Source organism: Acanthochromis polyacanthus, chromosome 6 (assembly GCF_021347895.1).
Source record: "Acanthochromis polyacanthus isolate Apoly-LR-REF ecotype Palm Island chromosome 6, KAUST_Apoly_ChrSc, whole genome shotgun sequence".
Lineage (NCBI taxonomy): Eukaryota > Metazoa > Chordata > Actinopteri > Pomacentridae > Acanthochromis > Acanthochromis polyacanthus.
In genome coordinates this window covers 6,018,113-6,040,335 of record NC_067118.1, presented here as the reverse complement: position 1 = coordinate 6,040,335, position 22,223 = coordinate 6,018,113, and the positions used below count along the sequence as shown (strand labels likewise).

Below are 22,223 nucleotides of genomic sequence, written 5' to 3'. Positions count from 1 at the left end.
GCATCTTTCTGTGTCAGTTTTGCATCTCTTAGTGTAATATTTCTTTTCCATTGTTGTTCTTCACGGTCTTTCCAGTGTTATTTTTTAATTTGCAGGTCACAGGTTGGATCCCTTGTGTCCATCTGTAAACGTATATCCTTGAACAAGACTCCAACCCGCTCTGGACACAAGTGCCGGCTTTAAATGCAGAAGTAGCAGAACTCATACGACCAAACGTACATTTCTACTCCCTTCCATCTCCCACCAGCAGCCTACCACCTAACCCTTTCCTCGTTTTGCTCCCAGCATGCTCTTTGATCCATCAGAACTGGAGGAAGCATAGCGAATGGATAAAGCCCAGCTCTGCCTCCTCTCAGCGCTGGGCTTAGAGCTGTGGGCTCCAGAGGGACGGCTGAGGGCTGAGGCAGCCGCCGCGGTATGCTATTAGTGTGAGGATCTGGTATGTGAGGGCAGCGGTCTGACAGACCCCAGACTGAAACCATTCAGCTTCCAGGACCGGCTGAACGTCTGCAGGCGTCCATCAACACTCTTTCTACACGTTTTCTGCACAATTAACATCCAACTGTTTGAAACACCAGCTTTGTTCTGACCCAGTGTTCTGCTTAGAAGTGTTCTGTTCTAGATTCTACGGCCGTTGAACTTGTACTCTAGGAGCAGATATTTGGAAAGTTGTTTGTCTTCTTTTGCTCTTATTGCAAAATATCTGTGTTTAGAACCTGTGTTTAATATCTGTGTGTATTGTGTCATTTTTGTTTCTTTTCGTGCCATTTTTACATCATTTGGGTAATTTTTTTATCTTTCAGTTTAATTGTTGCTTTTCTTTTCCTTTAATTTGTGTTTCTTCTCAGGTAATTTCTGCATCTTTTGGGTCATTTTTACTTTTTTATTGTCATTGTTGCATCTTTTGGTTTGATTTTTGCAACTTTTAGTACCATTCTTGCATTTTTAGTGCCATCTTTGCATCTTTTTGTCTCATTTTTGCATCTGTTAGTGTTATATTTGCAACTTTTGGGTCATTTTTACTTTTTTATTGTCATGGTTGCATCTTTTGGTTTGATTTTTGCAGCTTTTAGTACCATTCTTGCATTTTTAGTGCCATCTTTGCATCTTTTTGTCTCATTTTTGCATCTGTTAGTGTTATATCATATATATATATATATATATATATATATATATATATATATATATTTGTCATTCAACTTCTGCAACTTTTTCTTTGTTATTTTTATGTTTTTGACTGTCATTATTGCATGTTTCGGTTTAATTTTTGCAGCTTTTGCATCCTTTTTGTTTCTTTTTGTATCATTTTGTTGACATGAGAGCGACTGAAACCTTTTAAATAAATGTCTCACTGCATCCACACACTTTCTACACTGATCAAAGCGGTGAAATAACACACGTGGAGTTATTTCTAAATTAAAATATGTTTTAGATTCCTGAAAGTGGCCACGTTTGGCTTTGCACACTCTGCAGCAGCTCCATGAAGCCGCCACCTGGAGCTTCTCCAGGCAGATTTTCCCACATGTGCTGAGCACTTGCTGGCAGCTCTTCCTTCCCTCTGAGGTCCGGTTCATCCACAAACCTCCTCAGCTGCGTCTCCGTCTCCCGCCAACACTTGATGTTGTAATCCGAGGTGCTGCTAATTAGCCGGTAGCTCGTATCCACTCCAGCGTTTGATGTTTTCTAGCATTTTCCGGACTGGCTGACCTTCAGCTGCGTTTTTAGTAGCTCATTGTTTGCTGTTTGCCAAAGCTTCTGTAAAACAACACAACTAATAGTGTTCAGGAAGGTTCACCTGCTACACATGAAGCTGCTTCACGTTTGGAAAACTCTGCAGAGCTGTCATCGATGTAAGCTGCGGCTAACATGTGAAACATGCTGTGCTCTGTTTCAGGTTATTTCATGGCTTCATCAGCCCGTGTCTCGTAGAAAAAGCTGTGAAATCACAGTTTAACTCATAAACTTCTATGACCGGCGATGGTGCCAACATTCTGCTTGTCCTGTTGTCACATTTTTTGACTCGTTTTCCTCATTAATGCAACACAGAGTACACAAGTGAGCAATGCTGTATAGATGCTGTGAGAAAGTTTTGTGTCATTTTTGGGGTTTTTTTGAGTGTCATTTTTGCAGTTTGTACTGTCATTTTTACATCTTTTACCATTACTTTTGCAACTTTTGGGTAATTTTTCTTTCTTTCTGTGTCATTTTTGCAGTTTTTGGGTAATTTTTTGCAACTTTTAGCTTCATTTTTTTCAGCTTTTGGATCATTTTTGTGTCTTTTAGTGACATTTTGCAACTTGCAATGTCATTTTTGCATCTTTTAGTGTCATTTGTGCATCTTTTTGGTAATTTTTTGCAACTTTTAGCCTAATTTTTTTCAGCGTTTGGGACATTCTTGTTTTGTTTAGTGACATTTTTGCATCTTTGAGTGTCATTTTTGCAGCTTTTGGGTAATTTTTTTGCAACTTCTAGTTACATTTTTTCAACTTTTGGGCCATTTTTATTCCTTTTAGTGTTATTTTGTCAAGTCATGTTTGCATCTTTCAGTGTCACTTTTGGGTTTGTAATCTGTGCACGAAGGTTTCTAAAGGTCAGTTCACGGTTTCTGCCTCTGCAAGGGTCAGTGAGGGTGAAGAATCAGCGCAGACCTTCTATGGATGTTCACACGCAGTTTAAAATTCATGACGTGCAGATTGTCCACGCTGCAAACGTGACAACTTAAATGAAATCCATCGTGCCAAGAGGAAACGCTTGTTGTTCATCATCCACACTACTACAGTCCATCATAAAAGGAGTTAAACTTCATGAGATGCTGTCAGCTGTTTGTGCTTTCTGTCAGTGGCGTCCAAACACATCGACTCCTACATTCTCCAGATATCCTGCACTAAATCTGCACATTGTTCTCGGTTCAGCTCAGGAATAATCAGACTGACAAGGTGCTACAACAAATCTGTACCTGAACTGTTACATCCTGTAAAAAAGTGCAAACTCACAGTCTTTCCACTGCGACTTCGGAGTCAAAACGAAGCACCACAGTTTACGTCCAGAAAGGCCGTCAATCTGTGCAGCAAGAAGTCATATCTGCAGCGAGAACGACTGAAACGGGATATTCCTGATGCTGCAACCAAAAACGTCCCCTTGATGTTAAACCTCAGCGCTGGTTCCACGTTCCTTCAGCTCCCCGAGGAAAACCAATCAGAGCGCACTGATGAAAGCTGCAGCCAGTGAAGCTAAACTGTGACCTTGGGTGCTTTCATCATCACCGTCATCACCATCATCATCATCATCATCATGGAAGGAGTTGGGCTTAAAGGCCTTGAAGCAGTACTGCAGTAATCAAACCCACAGAGGGAAAGGAAATCTTCAAGCAAGTTCACCAACCGTTCCTGAGCTCATTCAGCCTCTCTGACGTGTCGTACAAACATTTACTTTGACTCCTCTCAAGCAGCAGTTCTCATTAATGTGTCAAAGACATGGAGAACAGTCCAAATACCAAGAAACTTCTATAGGCCCTCCAGGGAACGATCGCTGAAGCTGCTCCAGAGTTTGATTCTATGTCTTTATGGCTCACACCTGTTTTCTGTCAAAAAGAAATGCATTTCACCCCTCACAATAAGACGCTACTCCGGCCAGCATACGTACTTTTTCTGCACAATTTCACATCCAACTGTTTGAAACAGCAGCTTTGTTCTGAGCCAGTGTTCTGCTTAGAACTGCTCTGCTCTAGTTTTACTGCAGTCGTACCTGAACATCATTCTAGCAGCAGATATTTGGGAAGTTGTTTGTCTTCTTTTGCTCTTATTGTACAGTATCTGAGTTAAACCATCTTCAAAAGCATTACTGGATTTCAGCAACATGTCATCCTCAGTGGAGATGACTGAGCTTTGAAGAATTTAAAATGGGACCAACCCAGTGGCACTTACACAACTTTTGTGTCTTTTAGTATAATTTTGTATCTTTCAGTGTTATTTTTTCCATCTTTTCATGTCATTTTTGCAACTTTTAGATACTTTCTGCATCTTTTCGTGTCATTTTTGTGTCTTTCAGTGTCATTTTTACAACTTTTGAGTCTTTTCTGCATCTTTTAGCATCTTTTTTGCAAATTTTGTTTCACTTCTCTATTTTTAATTCTCGTGTCTTTCAGTGTCATTTTTTTTATAATTTAGTTTCCTCTTTGCATCTTTTTTTGCATTTCTTTCAACACTTAGTGTCATTTTTGCAACTTCTAGTCTCATTTTTGCACCATTTTTACATCTTTTAGTGTCATTTTTCTTCTTTTAGTGTCATTTTTGCAACTTTTAGTGACATTGTAGCTTCTTTCAGTGTCACTTATGCAACTTCTAGTCTCATTTTTGCAAATTTTTGTATAATTTTTGCAGCTTTTCTGTCATTTTTGCATCATTTAGTGTCATTCAGTTAACATTACACTGACTAAAACCTTTTTAATATATGTCTGGCTGTCAGAAAAGGTAGGTGGTCCTCTCTTTTAGCTGTTTTGCACAGACCTGCAGGACTTATTTTCCGGCAGCTTGGAGCGCTACCTGGCTCGGCCGTATAACTGTCGCTGAACTGCAGCCCACATGTCTGATGCCTCTTAATCATGACAAGGTGGACTTCATGAGAAAAGCAGGCGGCTTCAAGGCCACGGCTAAGCAAAAACAACACCTGTGGGTGAAACTCTCACATCCGGGCGACTTAGGAGGCCAATATCTTCTGTATTTGAGGCTAACAAAAGCATTTCTTTTGTCTCTCGTTCCCACACTTTCTATTTGACCCCAGAAGGACATAAAGGGGTTTCTGTCTGTTCATTTTCATCCAAGCAGCTGAGAGGGAGGCTGAAGATACTGCTGTCCCAGCGGTGGAGCTTTTATGGCCGGGTGGGACGCAATTCCCTGTTATGGATCCGAGGGTCTCGACACGAAGCCGTGCAGATGGAAAACATGAGCAGGAATGTGCACGTGTAAGGAGCGTTTCTAGGTACATGCTTGAGGCAAAAGCATCTTTCTGTGTCATTTTTGCAACTTTTGGGTCATTTTTCCATCTTTTAGTGTCATTTTTTAAACTTTTGGATGATTTTTGCAACTTTTGGGTCATTTTTACATCATTTAGTGTTATTTTTCACAACTTTTGTATAATTTTTAATTATTTTTTCCGCAATTTTGCATCATTTAGTTTAATCTTTGCAACACATGGGTCATTTCTGCATCTTTTCATGTCATTTTTGCATCTTTAAATGTCAGTGTTATGACATCTGGATAATTTTTGCATCATTTAGTGTCATTTTGAGTCTTCCAGCATCATTTTTGCATTGTTTAGGGTAGTTTTTGCAACTTTTGGGTCACTTTTGCATCTTGTCGTGCACTTTTCTACATCCTTTAGTGTAATTGTTTTAGTTTTTTTTTATAATTTTTGTACAATTATGGGTCATTTTTGCATCTCTTTGCATAATTTTTCCAACATTTGGATCATTTTTACATCATTTAGTGTCATTTTTGCAACTTTTGCTTCATTTTTGCATCTTTCTGTGTCATTTTTGCTCCTTTAAGTGTCATTTTTGCATTGTTTAGGGTAATTTTTGCAACTTTTAGGTAATTTTTGCATCTTTTCGTGTCCTTCTCTACGTCTTTTAGTGTAATTGTTGTAATTTTTTATAATTTTTGCATAATTATATGTCATTTTTGCATCTCTTAGTATGATTTTTCCAATGTTTAGGTAATTTTTACATCTTATAGTGTCATCTCTGAGTTCTCTCTTCCGTTTCCACAGAGCTGCAGGCTTGCAGTGAAAATTGAACCACAGTGAGGATAAACTTGACAGTAACAAATAAAAAACAACCAGAAACTGCTTAGGATTCACATTCCCACCCATCCGCCCGTCTTTATCTGCCTCCCGAGCCAAACAAGCGGTGAAAGCACAAAAATAAACGTGGGTAAATAAACAAGGCAGGAAGACACGGGTCGGGATGAGACCAACAATGGAAAGAACTCCTCCTGTGAACCAACCGACACCACACGGCTTTATTACAGATCTGTGGTCCTTCCTTCACCCTGCAGATCAGCAGCCGCTCACACAGCGTCCTCCTCCTGCTTCTATATTTGCTGCAGCCTAAAGGCTGTTTACCATACGCTCAGAAATGCTTCTACATCCTCCAGAGAGCTGCTGCTTTAGGGGCTGCTCATTCTGCAGCTCACCACAGCTCACAAACAAGACGCCTCTGTGGTCTTTATTGTCTTCCGGGGACGTTTTTTTGTCCATGATCTACTGACGAGGTGAATTTAAGTAGCTGACGAGTTACAAAACAAAGACACACGAAGAAAAAGCTCACATTAGTCACAGGAAAACATCTGGTGGATCCGATGGGAACCAAAGTTTGTGTTGTATTTGGAGAAGATCTGCATCAGCTGACTCATGTTTGTGAATAAACCGTCACTTCCTCACAGGATTTCTAGATATTTTTTCAACTCCAGCCTTGCATAAATATTTAATCAATGTGAAACGCTTCATCAGACTTCCTGGAGTGTTCTGGCGCATCATCTACTGATGAGGTGAATTTAAGTAGCTGACGAGCTCCAAAACAAACACGAACCACGAAGGATAAACCTCATTAGTCACACCTGGAGGATCCAACTGGAACCAAATTTTGGTTAAAATGAGAAGATCTGCACCAGACAGCTTGTGATTAGTGATTTACAGCCAGGATTTCTAGATATTTCTTCTATCTCCAGCTTTGCATCAACATTTAATAAATGTGAAACGCTTCATGAGACTTGCTGGTGGTTTTTTTGTCAATAAGATGAATTTAAGTAGCTGACAAGTTACAAAACAAAGACACACAAAGAAAAAACTCCCATTAGTCACAGGAAAACATCTGGTAGATCCGATGGGAACCAAAGTTTGTGTGGTATTTGGAGAAGATCTGCATCAGCTGACTCATGTTTGTCATTTTTTTGCAACTTCTGGGCCATTTTTGCATCTTTTCATGTAATTTTTGCGACTTTTGTTTCATTTTTGGGTTGTTCTTGCATCTCTTAGTGTAATTTTTCACATCTTAGTGTAATTTTTGCACATTTTGGGTCATTTCTAAATATTTGTGGTTATTATATATACGTATATATGCATATACCTTTTGCGTGAATAGAAAAAGTCTTAGATCTTTGACTTCAGCTCAAGAAAAGTGGAAGAAAAAACAAAAGTGTTTATATTCTTCTTTAAGTGTACTTTGCATCTTTTGGGTCATTTTTGCATATTTTAGTGTCATTATAGGATGTTTTAGCGTCATTTTTGCAACTTTAAGGTCATTTTTGCACCATTTAGTGTCATTTTTGCATAATTTTTGCATCTTTCAGTATCATTTTTGCACATTTTGGGCCATTTCTGGGTGATTGTATTTGAGAGAAAAACCTTTTGTGTGAATAGAAAAAGCTAGATCTTTGAGTTCAGCTCATACAAAATGGAAGCAAAAACAAAAGTGTTATGTTTATATTGTAATTTTTGCATCTTTAAGTGACATTTTTGCACAGTTTTGGGTCATTTTGCATCTTTGTAGGCGATTATATCTGAGAGAAATTCACCTTTTGTGTGAATACAAAGTCTTAGATCTTTGAGTTCAGCTCATGAAAAATAGAAGCAGAAACAAAAGTGTTGTGTTAACATTTTTGATTGGTGTCAGTATTTTTTGCTTGAAAAGTGACTGAAACGATGAATCAGTGCATTAAACATGAAGCTTTCACTAGCAGCTGGTTAGCTTATCACAGCTAACCAGGAAACAATCAGTGACTCAGGTACTTGCAGGCTGTTTAAATGCCGATTTAAGCAATGCAAAATGCACCAAAATCAAAAAGAAAGTAAAAATAGCCTCCCTGGTATCAGCACAGTCTGCTGCTGACTCACATCCTGCAGCAGTGTGGGGGTCAATATTTAAGATTCCTGGTAACAGATAAACCCAAACTGTTAGACTGAGGACGGACCAAACCCACCGGACAATTAGTGAGGACTATAAACACACACATATCACAGAGAATTAAGAGGTGACTCCTTCATGGACAGTCACGCTCTCCAGTTGGGTCCTGTTTTTCTTCCTGATGACTCACGTCCACGTCACCACAAACGTTCAGTAAAGTTCTACGGCAGGGTTCAAGGCCGTAAACGTTACTGGAGGCACGGAGATCCCCCAAAACACCCGAATGAACCATCAGGACGTTTGCCTGCTTCCAGCAAACGTCTGGACAGGAGACGGCTGAAGAGCATCAAGCTCAAACAGCTGAGTGACACGTTCCCATGGCGACAGCTGGACAGGAAGTCTGCAACGTAACAGGGATGTCGGGGTCACATGTCGGAACATTTACTCCGCCGTTCCATGTCCTCATCGCTTCCTTTAACTGCTGAACTCATTTGTGTTAAAGATAAAAATGCTGTTTCTTTATTTTTCACTGTCATTTTTACACCTTTAAGTGTCATTTTTTCATCTTCTAGTGTCATTTTTCTTCATTTTAGTGCATTTTTTCATCTTTTCATGTAATTTTTGTATCTTTTCGTGTCATTTTTGCATCTTCTAGCATCATTTTTATATCTTTAAGTGTCATTTTTGTGTCTTTTCGTGCAATTTTTGCATCGTTTAGTGTCATTTTTGCAACTTTTAGGTCGTTTTTGCATCTTTAAGTGTCATTTCTGTGTCTTAAAGTGTATTTTTTTTGTCTTTTCGTGCAATTTTTGTGTCTTTTAGTGTCATTTTTGCAACTTTAGTCTCATTTTTGTATCTTTCTGTATTATTTTGCATCTTTTTGGTCATCTTTGCTTCTTTTACTGTCATTTTTGTGTTTTTTCATGTTATTTTTGCAAATTTTAGCATCATTTTTGTGCCTTTTTGTATCATTTTTGTGTCTTGAAGTGTCATTTTTGCAACTTTGGGGTCATTTTTGCAACTTTTGGGTCATTTTTGCATCTTTAATGGTCATTTGTTGTGTCTTTTGGTGTCATTTTTGCAATTTTTGGGTCATTTTTGCATCATTTTTGCATGTTTTAGCATTATCTTTGCAACTTTAGTATCATTTTTGCATCTTTCAGTGTCATTTTCGCAATCTTTGGGTCATTTTATACATATTTCAGTATCATTTTTGCATCTTTTAATGTCGTTTTTGCAATCTTTGGGTCATTTTATACATATTTCAGTATCATTTTTGCATCTTTTACTGTCATTTTCGCAATCTTTGGGTCATTTTATACATATTTCAGTATCATTTTTGCATCATTTAATGCCATTTTTGCCTCTTTTAGTGACATTTCCTAAACCTTTGAGTCATTTTTGCACATTTTTTGTAACTTTGTATGTTTTCCTGCTATTTTTTGCCTTTTTGTGTCATCCTAACTTTGTCCTACTGACAGAACACATCTCTGAGTTCTCTCTCCTTCTTCCTGGTTGTTCTGTTTTCATGGAGCTTCAGGGCTCTGAAGCTATAAAGGAGGAGCTATAGTGTTCCAACATCTTGCTTTTTCCTTCCTTAAATAAAAAACAAAAAACAAAAACGGCGAGCCGTGGGATCTCGGTGTCCCGATGAAAGGGTTTAATGTCAGAGAAACATCAGCCGAGTCGTGTTGTTCTTCCTCCCCCCACTTCCTCTGCGTCTGTCTGCCCTCCACTGAACGTCCTGATCTTCTAAAACAGCAGCTCTTCCTCATGTTAAACACATTCTGACATGTTCAGCGAGGAATCCCCACGGTCGGCAGGAGTCGTACCAGCAGCGATACGAAGCTGCCAACATCTGCAGGACGGTTTATCAGCTGTTTCCAGTGAGGATGATGAACTGGAGACTTTAGATCTGTCGGTCTACTCACTGAAGCACGGAGTCACGTTAACGGAGAGGAGTAACTTGGAGAGCACATAGTTTAGAGATTGGAAAGTTCAGCTGTGAATGTTTGTCGTTAATTTATTTTTTAATTGAAAATGCACAACATAGTCACGGTGGAGTCGACAGTTAAATGCTGAAAATGTTAAGAATTTATTATAAATATTTCAGTTTAAATGTCACTTTTGCAGATTTTAGTGACATTTGTGCAACTTTTGTTTTCATTTTTGCATCTTTGTTGGTCTTTTTTTTGTCTTTTAGTGTCATTTTTGCTTCTTTGAGTTTTATTTTTGCAACTTTTGGGTCATTTTTGCATCTTTTTGTGTCATTTTTGCTACTTTTAGTGTCACTTTTGTGTCTTAGTGCACTTTTTGCATCTGTTCATGTCATTTTTGCAACCTTTGGGTCATTTTTTCATTATTTAGTGTCCTTTTGGCAGGTTTTTATTTCATTTTTGAGTCTTATCAGGCTATTTTTATTCTCTTTTAAAGTTTACTTAGAATGCTGACTTTTCTCTGATTTACTGGTTTCAGAAAAAGAACAACAAGCAGCTGTATTCACTGGATTCTATTTGTACAGAAACAAAGCAGTTTTGATATACGATCATAACTGCTTATCACCAGTAAGCTAACGTAGTTTAGATTCCTTCTTTATTTATATCTGTTCAGCTCTATTAGACACCTTAAAATGTTGAATACACTAGAAAACATGTCAAACTGAAGTGACTTTTGAATGCACAAAGAAGAAACGCTCGACAAACAGCCAGTAAAAGTCCATTTATAACAGTAACACTTGTCAAAAACAGTAGATGAATTCATTAGCTGGGTGATTTCCTGTCAGTTTAGGAGCTGAACAGTCTGTCCAGAGTATTTTCCCAACCAGCGGAAATGCCTCTTCTTGCCTAATTAGAGCGACGGACCAGTCAGCTCGTCACAGGCTGCATTTCACTCATTTTAATCCGTCCCTTCCTACTTCTGTCCCCCCCCTTTCTGTTCCCTGTGGACTCAATTTTCCACTCGGGATCAAAGATAAAGGAGGAACTATTCTGCTTTCTGTTCGTCAAAGACTGTTCCTTTTAATAGAACAGAGTCGAAGCAGCTGCAGGCGGCAGAATGACGAAGGACGTTTAACAGAAAACAAACACTGACTGTACGTACAGAGTCACTCTTTCTGGGAAGTTTTCTTCCATAGAACTGGACGATGTGGCAACGAGACCATTTGTCACCGTGGTTACGGGACATTTAAACAGAACATCTGCTGAGGACGGGCTGGCTGGCAGATGTGCGTATAAGCGCGGTAAACACGCTCATATCTAATAACTTCCAAATGTTTATCGTGTACGGAGGAGGAAGCACCTTGAACTGGTCTCATTACAGTAACATGTTCAGATTTATCACCTCCAGCTCCGTCCTCCTCCACACAGGAGGTCAGATAAGAGCAGCCACACCTCCACACTGGGACAACGCTCCCTTTAGTGTTAATGAAAAGCTAAAAACATCCTTATGGCATCTACTTCTGTCATTTTTGTATCTATTGATTCAGATCCAAATTTTGTGTGATTTTTGTGCCTTCAAGTCTAATTTTTGGACATTTTAGTGTCTTTTTTGCATCTTTGTGTCATTTTTGTTAATTCAATGTTAAAAATGTCCTTATTGCACCTATTAGTGTCATTTGTGCATCTCTGTGTGTCATTTTTGCACTTTTTAGGTAATTTTTGTGTCTTCTATTGACATTATTGGACATTCATGTGTAATATTCGCATCTTTCAGTGTTATTTTTGCCCCTTTTTCTGTCATTTCTGCACATTTCTGTGTCATTTATGCATTTTTCAGTGTCATTTTTGCAATTTTGGGTAATTTTTGAATCTATTAGTGTCATTTTTGCATCTTTTACTGTAATTGTTGCAGCTTTTGGGCCAATTTTGCATATTGTTTTTGTCATTTTTGCATCTTTTTGCTTTTTCTTTGTGTCATTCTAACTGTGTCCTACTGATAGAATACATCTCTGAGGTCTCTTCTTTGTGGTTGTTCTGGTTTGTGACATTTTTGCTGTTTGTAGTGTCATTTTTGCAATTTTTAGATAATTTTTTCTTTTATTGACATTTTTGTCTCTTTTTTTTTTGCATCTTTCAGTGTCATTTTTGCATAATTTGTGCATATTCTTGTAACATCTTTGAATGCTTTTGTGTCAGTTTTGCATCTTTCTGTGTCACTTTTGTTGATGCAAAGCTAAAAAGGTCATTGTTGCATCTGTTAGTGTAATGTTTACGTCTTTTAGTGTAATTTTATCACGTTTTTGTGTCATTTTTGCATCATTTAGAGTCATTTTTACATTTTTGGGGTAATTTTCCCCATCTGTTCGTATTATTTTGCATCTTTTCATGCCATTTTTGCATATTTCAGTGTCATTTTTGCCATTTTTGCATAATTTGTGCATCTTCTTGTAACATTTTTGGATGCTTTTGTGTCATTTTGGCATCTTTCTGTGTCACTTTTGTTAATACGAAGCTAAAAATGTCAGTATTGTATCTTTTTCTGTCATTTTTACAACTTTTTTGGAGGAAACATCCTGAACTGGTCTCATTAGAGTAACATGTTCAGATTTATCACCTCCAGCTCCGTCCACATATACGCTCAGATAAGAGCAGCCAGACCTCCACACCCAGCCCGATCAGACCGCTCCCTTCCTGGGCAGCAGCGATGGATATCAGCCTCCAGACAACAACCTGCTTCTCCTTTCTGTCAATAATCTCAACCATTAATCAAGTTTAGCTGCTAGTTCTGCAGACTAATTGGGGACAAATGGGCCTGCAACATGTCTTCAAGACGGTAAACTGAAGACCGAAGACACTCGAGTTTCTCTTGAAGGAATAATTTGAAATTTCAAATTTTCGCAAATGTGCCTCACAGCAATCCTGTTCGCATAGCCTTTTTAGCTGGTAGAAGAAGAAGAAAACGGTGAATCAGTTGACATAACACTGTTAGTCTTGATTGACAGATGCAATATTTCATTTTCATGTGCAATATTTAACTTTTATTTCACTTTTAGGTGCAATATTTCAGTTTTATTTCATTTTCTGGTGCAATATTTCATTAATATGTGTGGCATTACTTAGTACCTCAGTGTAATTGCCATCAAAACTCTTTACTGTTCGCTTCCAGCTCTATTTAATTTACTTATTGTAACTGAGTATTGTAACGTGCCTAAATCTCTGTTTATTCACTGCATTTCTTCTGTTATGTCTCTTGTTTTTTTCCTGAGCAACATCTGGCACAACAGTTTCCTCCAGGACTAATAAAGTTTGATCTTTTCTTATCTCATATTTCACAAAGAGTCTCCCTGCTGGGATGTAACTCGTATCACAAGTTGTCCTGAAAAGCCTGATTTTACTTGTTTTTATTGCCCGTTCTGTTTCTAAATCTCTGGACTCGTCCTGGAGGCTTCAGATGAAAGGCCAGAGGATGGAGGGATGCTGCAGGAATAAGGCTGGTCTTTGCCGCATGCCTTCGCCCTCGGCTTCCTCTCCTTCCACCCTCGTCTTGGTCGCTCGGTCCGGGCCTCGGCCGGCATTCTCCCCCTCTGCATCCCTCTGTCTATTCATGAGACCGTCCCGCCATCAATGAGCCTTTCACGGAGCTCCTGCTCAGGAATGCAGCCGTCTTGCTAGCAGAAATCTCCTGAGTTTCCATCTTTTTTTTTTTTCCGCTCCTCGGATCGCTCATGACAACCAGATTAACGACACGGATCAGTGTTTCTGTGTTTCACAACAGAACATGGATCTCTAGCAGGATTAGATGGTCAGAATCAGGACTTAACCTGGAGTTAGAGGGGTCACGGCTTCACGTCGAACCTGCTCCAGAGCTAACGCGAACACACAGCTAATGCTAACACGGAGCTAATGCTAACCCAGAGCTAACACTAACCCAGAGCTAACACTAACCCAGAGTTGATGCTAACACAGAGCTAACGCTAACCCAGAACTGACAATAACCCAGAGCTATTACTAACCAAGAGCGAATGCTAACCCGGAGCTAGTGGTAGCCCAGAGCAAATGCTAACCCAGAGCTAACACTAACTTTAGCTTCAGTTAGATTCAGTGCTGAAGATTAATCAGATTGGCATAGATCAGGACTTAAAAATGGATTTATCAGTTTTTATCTTCCTAGCAAACAGATAAATATAGACGACGTAAACCACTTTAAAAAAAAAAGTAAATCAGATAAAGAAAATGAGAAATTACACATTTTATCATTACTTGCTTTTGAAATTCAATTAACAGAAACCACTTAAAATGGAATAAAATCTGATTTAGCATTGTATTGTTTATAAACTTGTATTAAGTTAATGTAGGCTGTTCTTAGGTTTATGTAACTGATGTTTTGTTTCATGAGGTTTACAGTTTTTATTTGACGTAACTAACATCTAGTATCTTCCAGTTTTATGCTGTATAGTTGTAATATTTAGCTTGTATTTGAGTATCTATCTCATGTATTAAAGTTACCACTTCCACAGTTGACTTACTGTGTTAAACATTTAGCATCTCTACATTTAACGTTTAAAGTTTCTCTGATCACATTTATTATTCAAGTGCTTCAACCTCATTCCATAAAACAACTTTCAGGTCATTAACTTCACTCAGTGGAGCTCCAGGATTCAGGGTTCCATTCAAATTTATCTACATTTACAAAAAATAGGTCATTAACACAAATGTTCCTCCTGTGCTGTTTAGCAAAGCACCAAAATAAAGAATATTTTCATGAATTGTGGCTGAAGTTGGATTCTTTAAATTACAAGTTTGACCAAAAGAATCAGTTTCTTCTTTTAAATCACTTTTTTAAATTGCTTAATTGATATTTACTTGATTTTATTGTTCATTTTATTCTTTGTACTATTTATATATTGATCTATTTACTGTAATTAATATTATCTTTATTCTTGTTTAAATGGTTTTATTCCCCGTTTTCTTTTTATTCCACTACTTCTTTTTCCTTTACTTGGATGTTTCATTTTAATTTATCTGGTGCTGTTGCATTGATTTATTTTGAAAATATTTTACCATGTTTCTATTTCTACACTTTTGCCGCTATGGTCTTCCTTAGTTTCCTTCTTTTCTTTTTGTCCTGTCTGTAAAACACTTTATAAAGTCTGTTTTTAAAAAGGTTTCATGTAAATAAAGTTATTATCATAAAACCTACAAAACACCTGAAATATTCTGCCAAATTTCACTATTTCGGCCTTAGAAATTATTAAAACGGTTCATTATTGCTTGAAGTAGTTGAAAATATTTAAAAGAAGCAGTTAGTTGAATTAATTCTCATCCATCAAGCTTCTGCAGATAAACAAAGAGAAACATGACATTAAATATTAAAAGACTCGGAGCTCAAACCACAAAGAAATTCAAAAGAAAACTTGGCTGTTGTTTGATACGTGGATCTGAGGAACATGAAAGCTTCCTGGTTACAGATCATCAGTGACCAATCGGCTGCAGGCTTCACGTACGTCATCACTTACTCCCCATGTGTGCTTATTATTATTATTTTTTTTATAAATACGTCGACTTTTCCACCCCAGCAAAAGCCCAAAAGAAAACAAAGATTCTGCAGTTCTTACCTTTGCCTCGCATTTCCTGTGAGTGGCTGTTTTACAAACTGGATGGAGAAAAAAAAAAAAAAAAAGAGAAAACATCCAGTTACTTAGATTAACATGCAAATTAATGGTTTACACACAAATCACAGTATCATTCTGCTGCATTAACGTGTGATTAAACTCTTTATGTCCTCCTAAAAAGCAGGATTTATATCCGAATTGTAAAGAAACCAACAATACTGTACAACATCTGCAGGTATCCATCCATCCATCCTCTATACACCACTTTATCCTCACTAGGGTCATGGGGGGTGCTGGAGTCTATCCCAGCTGACTCAGGTGAAGGCAGGGGACACCCTGGACAGGTCACCAGTCTGTCACAGGGCTACATACACAGACACACAATCACACTCACATTCACACCTACGGACAATTTAGAGTAACCAATTAACCTCAGCATATTTTTGAACTGTGGGAGGAAGCCGGAGTACCCGGAGAAAACCAACGCATGCACAGGGAGAACATGCAAACTCCATGCAGAAAGATCCCAGGCCCACCCCGGGATTTGAACCGGGGATCTTCTTGCTGCAAGGCGAAAGTGCTAACCACAACTCCACTGTGCAGCCTGATCTGCAGGTAGCGACATGGAAAATGTTCAAACATTAACACGAGCCGTTAATGTTTTAAATGATACTTCGCTCACCTCTGCAGAACGACCCCACGCTGTCGACGTTCTGCCGACAGACGCTGCACTGACGCTTCTTTTTGAAAGTCTTCTCCTTGAAGACGTGAGGTTCCCCCTTCCCAGCCTGAAGACACAAAAACATCACAAAGTCAGAGAGCCGACCCCGAACCAGACGGTCAGATGAATGTTCAATGTTTGACTCCAAGACAAGAAAGACGAGTCGATCCAAAGCAGTGACATGAAGCTTGAACGTTGTTGTGCAGTTTTTTTTTGTTAGTAGTCATTTCAAAGAGTTTAACTTCCTTGTTTGCTGTTTATTTTTATTATTTGACACTTTGTTTATTTGACACTTTATTTTTCAGGTCAGTACTTGTTAAATAGCATATTTCACACTTTAGTCTGCATTTTCGACACGGCATATTTCTCTATTACATTCATTACTTCGCCAAGGAGGCGGAGCATCTGTGAAGTTATGTGAAGATCAGTGTTGGTTTGTCTGTCTCTCTGCAACATTACTCAAAAACAGATTAACGGATTTGGATGAAACTTTCAGTGAAGGTCAGAAATGACGCAAGGACCAAGTGGTTAGATTTTGGCAGTGATGCAGCTTATAGTCTGGATCCACAGATTTGTTAAAGATTTCTGCATCCTTGCCAGATAGCAGCACAGCGTCACTGCAACCATAGTAAGTAATTAAGTCAAATGTACTTCTACAGCACCTTCCACAGATGAAAAAACACAAGGTGCTCTACAAGAATAATAGAACAAGTATAAAAAAAACAAGAAAGCTAAAGGTAATAAACTGTTAAAACAGAGGAGCAATAGCTAAAATAATCCAGCGAATTTTGCTGGATTTTGGTTGATTTTTTGTGAACGTTCTTCAAGAAAACAGAGGTTTTACTGATATATATGTAGTCATGATAGCTATTTGTAGGATTTTTTTTTTTGAAGATTTTTACACACTTTTTGAAAATATTTACAAGAATTGTCTTCCCAAATTTGGGGGATTTTTTTTTTAAATAAAACTTTTAAGGGATTATTGGAGTTTTCTTCCTGAAGGTTTTGCAAATTTTCAGAAATTTTTTTGCTGAATTTTTGGATATTTTTCAGACAAGGAAAAAATATTTTTGGTGCCTGTAAATGAAGACAACAGGAGGGTTAAATGTTGCTGTGATTTCGGCCACAAATTTTTCAAGATTTCATCTGCTGAAAATCATACAAAGAGTCAACAGCCTTGGGTGCATTTCTAGTTTCTACTGTGGTGGTGTTAGTTTGCTCTTTCTGCTGCAACAACAGAACATTCATTTGGGATCAGTGAAGTATTTCTTTTCTACTATTGGAGCAGCAGCAGATCTACGGCACCACAGTGACACATTTCACAATAAAGAGTTATGAATGACAGGTTCTCTGATATCACACGCTGTTAAAACACCACATTTAAAGTTTACTGTCTCCAAATATCATCTCTGATAAACTCGCACTAGTTGATCTTTAGTTAACAATCAGACTTTGAGGCTTCGGTGCTTTGATCAGTTTCTCTTTTAGGCTTATTTTCGCCCATAAAAAGGCAAACAGAATGAAGAAATCACTGAAAAATGTGCTCAGAGCTCTGCTGGATCTTCTACTGATGATGACAGTTTTCCAGCAGAGCTGATTGGTCAGCAGGAGGAGCTGTAATGGCCGTTTAGCATAGGTTACCATGGAGACGTACCACCGTCGTAGCACCGAAAACACAAAGTTAAACCCGACGTTTCCTCCAGAACCTCTAATCCTGCTCCAGTGTTTCTGTTTCCCTCCTTCTGCTGCTCAACAGTTCTGGTTGTGTAACTGTCTTCCAGTAATAATCCTCCAGGTTCCCGCCCAGACCCCACTGTAATCCTCACTGTGTGTTGGTGTGTGTTAGTAGTGTGTTGGTGTGTGTCAGTGTGTGTCAGTAGTGTGTTAGTGTGTGTCAGTGTGTGTCAGTGTGTGTCAGTAGTGTGTTAGTGTGTGTCAGTGTGTGTCAGTAGTGTGTTAGTGTGTGTCAGTGTGTGTCAGTAGTGTGTCAGTAGTGTGTGTATCATATTAGTGTGTGTAGACGTGAAAAAAGGGCAAATGTTTTGAAGTGATTCTTAAAGCAAAGAGAGACCAAGACAGTAGAAAAAAACGACCACTTTTCTTTCTCATGTTCACATCTACATGAGTGTTTGTGTTAGTGTGTGCTACTCGTGTGTACTAGCAGTGTGTGTATCAGTGCGTAGTAGTGTGTGTGTCAACATGAAAAAGAGCAAATGTTTTGAACCGTTCCGATTTATAAAAGTCAGCGAGGAAAAGACCAGAGCACAAGCAGACCACTTTTCTTTCTCATGTTCATGTGTGTATCTGTGTGTTAAGAGTGTGTGTGCGTGTGTTGTGTAGACAGTGTGTGAGTGTGTGTGTGTGTGTGTGTGTGTAGAGGGTTAGTGTGAAAGAGACAAATGTTTTCAACTCATTCTTTAAGCAAAGTGAGTCCAAGAAAGTAGAAGAAAACGACCATTTTTCTTTCTCATGCTCACATGTACATGTGTGTGTTAGTAACATCAGTGTGTGTATTAGTGTATGTTTGTGTAGACATGTGAAAGAAACACAAGAGCAAATGTTTTGAACTGACTCTACAAAGAGAGCGTACAAGGAAATGACCACTTTTCTTTCTCATGTTCATGCTTCTTTCTCACATGTACATCTGTGTGTGTGTGTGTGTGTGTGTGTGCTCAGTGTGTGTGTGTGTGTGTGTGTGTGTGTGTGTGTGTGTGTGTGTGTCGGTCGTTCCCGCCCAGCTCCTCTTTGTTTCCCAACATGGGCTCCGCTTTGCCGTGACTCTTTGAACATGAGACCGTTAACGAGCAGAGGAAGCTCTTAGCATGTTCTCATGCAGAAAGTAGGAGGAGGAAGGAGGAGGAACACGGAGGGATAATACGCGCAACGTCATGCTGAAGAGAAACTCACAGTCTGGAAACCACACAGGACAGAAAGTGTTTCTGTGTTCACAAATCTGAACCCAACATGTTGAAGCTGAACGTCCAACCTGGAGGTTTTTAAATCGTTAAACCGACACATAGCGGTGATTTAATCCACCTCTTTCCCTCTGTTTGCACACTGTTTCCATGATGCTGCTGTTCTGACTCCGTCCTGCCGGTGTTTGGACAGCTGCCTGCCGGGCGTCGCTGCTGCCAGCTGCTGCCTCCCGGAGCAGTCGGACCGCAGGACGCTGGAGGTCGGAGCTGCTGGGCCTGATGTCGGTTATGTAATGTGGGAACGCAGCTCTAGTCCTCACTGGTGGAGGTTAAACTGGGATTTCCTTCAAGTTCTGCTCAACTCGGCCGCTTCATTCGTCACACTAACAAACTTAAATCCACAGAAACTTGATTTAAGTCGTACGTATACTGTTGCTGCTTTACAGAAAGTAAGCTCAGTCGTTCTGCAGAGGTATTAATACACACACAAAAGAGTATTTAATAAAACCCTTTTCAGTCTATTGTAAGCAGTCGTTCTTATCTGTGAAACTGTGCAATAAACTAGTAAAGTGCAGGTTTGTATGACTATACATGCGAGGTTTTAAAAAGAAACCAGTTACTACTCATTACTTATGAAAGTTATGTTGGGATTTTCTCTAAATTCTGATTGATTCGGCTGCTTCTTGTTCACTTCTCCTCACAATGATAAACTTAAATCCACAGAAACTGGATTAAAGTCGTACGTATACTCAACCAGCTGCTAGTCATTACTTGTGAAAGTTAAGTTTGTTTTGAGTTAAACTCAAATCCACATAAACTTCATGGAAGTTTGATGTTGAGAAAGTCAAGTTGGAATTTTCTTACAGTAACAAACTGAAATCAGACAAAAAACTGAATTTAAGCTCCATGTTGTCTCATCTTGAACCCGTTTAGATGAATCTTTTGTCTCTGTCCTCTCTCCAGTCTGACTGCTTTATGTCATTCAGGCTCTCTGCAGAGACGTATACCCACCAGCCATGAATGGTTACGGAGCTCAACACACACAAAAGAACATTTTTTGAAACTATTTTCAGTCCGTAACTGAAAAATAAACTGTGTAATTATCATCTAAAGTGAACTCAATCCTGTGAGTTTTAAAACGCTACCAGTTAGTTGCCATTACTTGTGAAAATTAAAGTGGGATTTTCTTTAAGTTCTGCTTGATTCTGCCACTTCTTGTTCACTTTTTGCTCACTGTAGGAAACTTAAATCCACAGAAACATCATTTAAGTTGCATGTTAACTCAACTTCAACCTATTTTGATGAAACCTCAATTTCTTTCCTCATTGGAAAATGCAATAACGTCTCTTTGCCTGCCCTCATGATCAATCTCCTCTTTATTAGACAGATAGAAGTGGGAAAATTCAGGGTATCCAGTAGCTCAAACGTTACATTTAAGAAAAAGTAGATAGCAAATGTGCAAATCATGCTGGTAGAAGAAACAAGGTGTAAAATGTGTAAAAAAAATAGACTACAGTAGGTCTAAGTGGAGTACAAACATAGACATAATTGGGTTAAAGTTGTGACATTCATTTCCTCTGACCAGACTTCTAGTTTATCAAAACTCTTCATGGATTCATTCTATAGCATGAAACTCTGCGGTCACCCTGTGAAATGTGGCTTGTATGAGTTTGCATTCACTGAGTTTAAAAAAGCAGCCAGTTACTGTCAGAGAAACCACAGTGGTGATGTGGGCTGAGAGATAAACACAGAGACGAGGCTGGCAGCATTCTTCCTGTTTCAGACACAATCTAGACCACGATAAAGTCCGACCGCAGCCAATCATGGTCAGAACGGGATCCTCCAATCCGTTACCGAAGGTGTCGTAAAAACTGACTCGGATTTAAAACGTTCTGACCACCTTCACTGCAGAGTATTCCCTGTTCTCACTTCTACACTCGGGTTTCCAATAAAGGTACAAAATGCAGAGCAAAAATATTGTATATGAAAGATAATATGCAAGAGTCAGTGTGCAAATTTCTGTCAAAAACTACATTCTATATCGAAAAAAGTGTCGAAGGATCAAACGTAAATCTTCAGCTTCATTCAGACAAACCATGCAACGTAAACAGTAAGACAGCCTTTGATAATTTGTTTTGCAAAAATGGAAAAATCTGGAAGAAACTTGTACACCATTTTTCTGCAGGTGCTACCAGAGCTGAAAAAAAACTGCTTGACTTGATATAGATAAACACAGCCTGCAGTTCAAACTAGTTCTACCAAAAACTCACTCAGGTTTGTTGTGTTTTTGGTTGCAGTCGAGTCTCAGCTGCTTGAAAAGTGAAGAATTGCTTATTTTAAACAGATCTGATTAATGCAAAATGTTTCTTTATGGCATGTTTTTAATGAGACATGTATGATAAATTAATTCATGTTTAAATCCGGCACCTCTACGGGAACAACCGCTAAACTCAATTCAATAAAGTTACGATACCATAAATCTTAAAAAGGAAAAAAAAACAAGTGTGGATTTTCTTTGATTATTTACTACTGGGGGACAATGGTGGCTCTACTGAATATAGACAAACACTGCCTGCAGTTCAGCCTAGTTCTAGTTAATGCAAATAGTGTCTTTATGGCATTTTTTTACTTAGTCACATATAATAAACTAATTTAAAGTTTTGCACCTCTATAGAAACAGTACAACCATGGTTGGAAGAAGACAGAACTCAAATGTCTTTCAATGCAGTTATGATACCGTAATTCATAAGAAAAAAGAAGCATGAATTTTCTTTGATAAGTTGAAAGAACCTGGATCCACTATGTTTAACAAGCAACAAGTGTTCTCAGTACTGGGGAAAATGGCTGCTCTGCTACGTATCGATGAACATGGCCTGCAGTTCAGCCGAGTTCTACAAAAAGTCACCAAGGTTTTGTCCTGTTATTCCATGTAGATCTTCTAAATGTGATTATTAGGTCTTAAATAGACTCTGATACACATTGATGCATAGTTTTTGGCAGCAATGTTACAAAGAAATAGGAATACATAGATACAACCTACTGCGTATAAACGTGATCTGTGATCACTGTAACCACCTGTCATTTACAATCAACTTAACTGCATTAACATGGTTAAAAAAAATTGCTGTAAACCTCAAC

The 22,223-nt window shown here is 38.6% G+C and overlaps 1 protein-coding gene across 6 annotated transcripts in view; it reads right to left on the bottom strand.

Moving 5' to 3' along the window:
* tns2a (tensin 2a) overlaps nucleotides 1–22,223 on the bottom strand; it is a 79,882-nt gene that overhangs the window by 27,138 nt on the left and 30,521 nt on the right. For all 6 annotated transcript variants that reach the window (XM_022220391.2, XM_022220386.2, XM_022220388.2 and 3 more), the window contains exons 2-3: nucleotides 16,132–16,237; nucleotides 15,453–15,490 (exon numbers count right to left, since the gene is read on the bottom strand). In XM_022220391.2, the coding sequence (XP_022076083.2) occupies nucleotides 15,453–15,490; nucleotides 16,132–16,237 (144 nt within the window). The remainder of the gene's footprint in view (nucleotides 1–15,452; nucleotides 15,491–16,131; nucleotides 16,238–22,223) is intronic.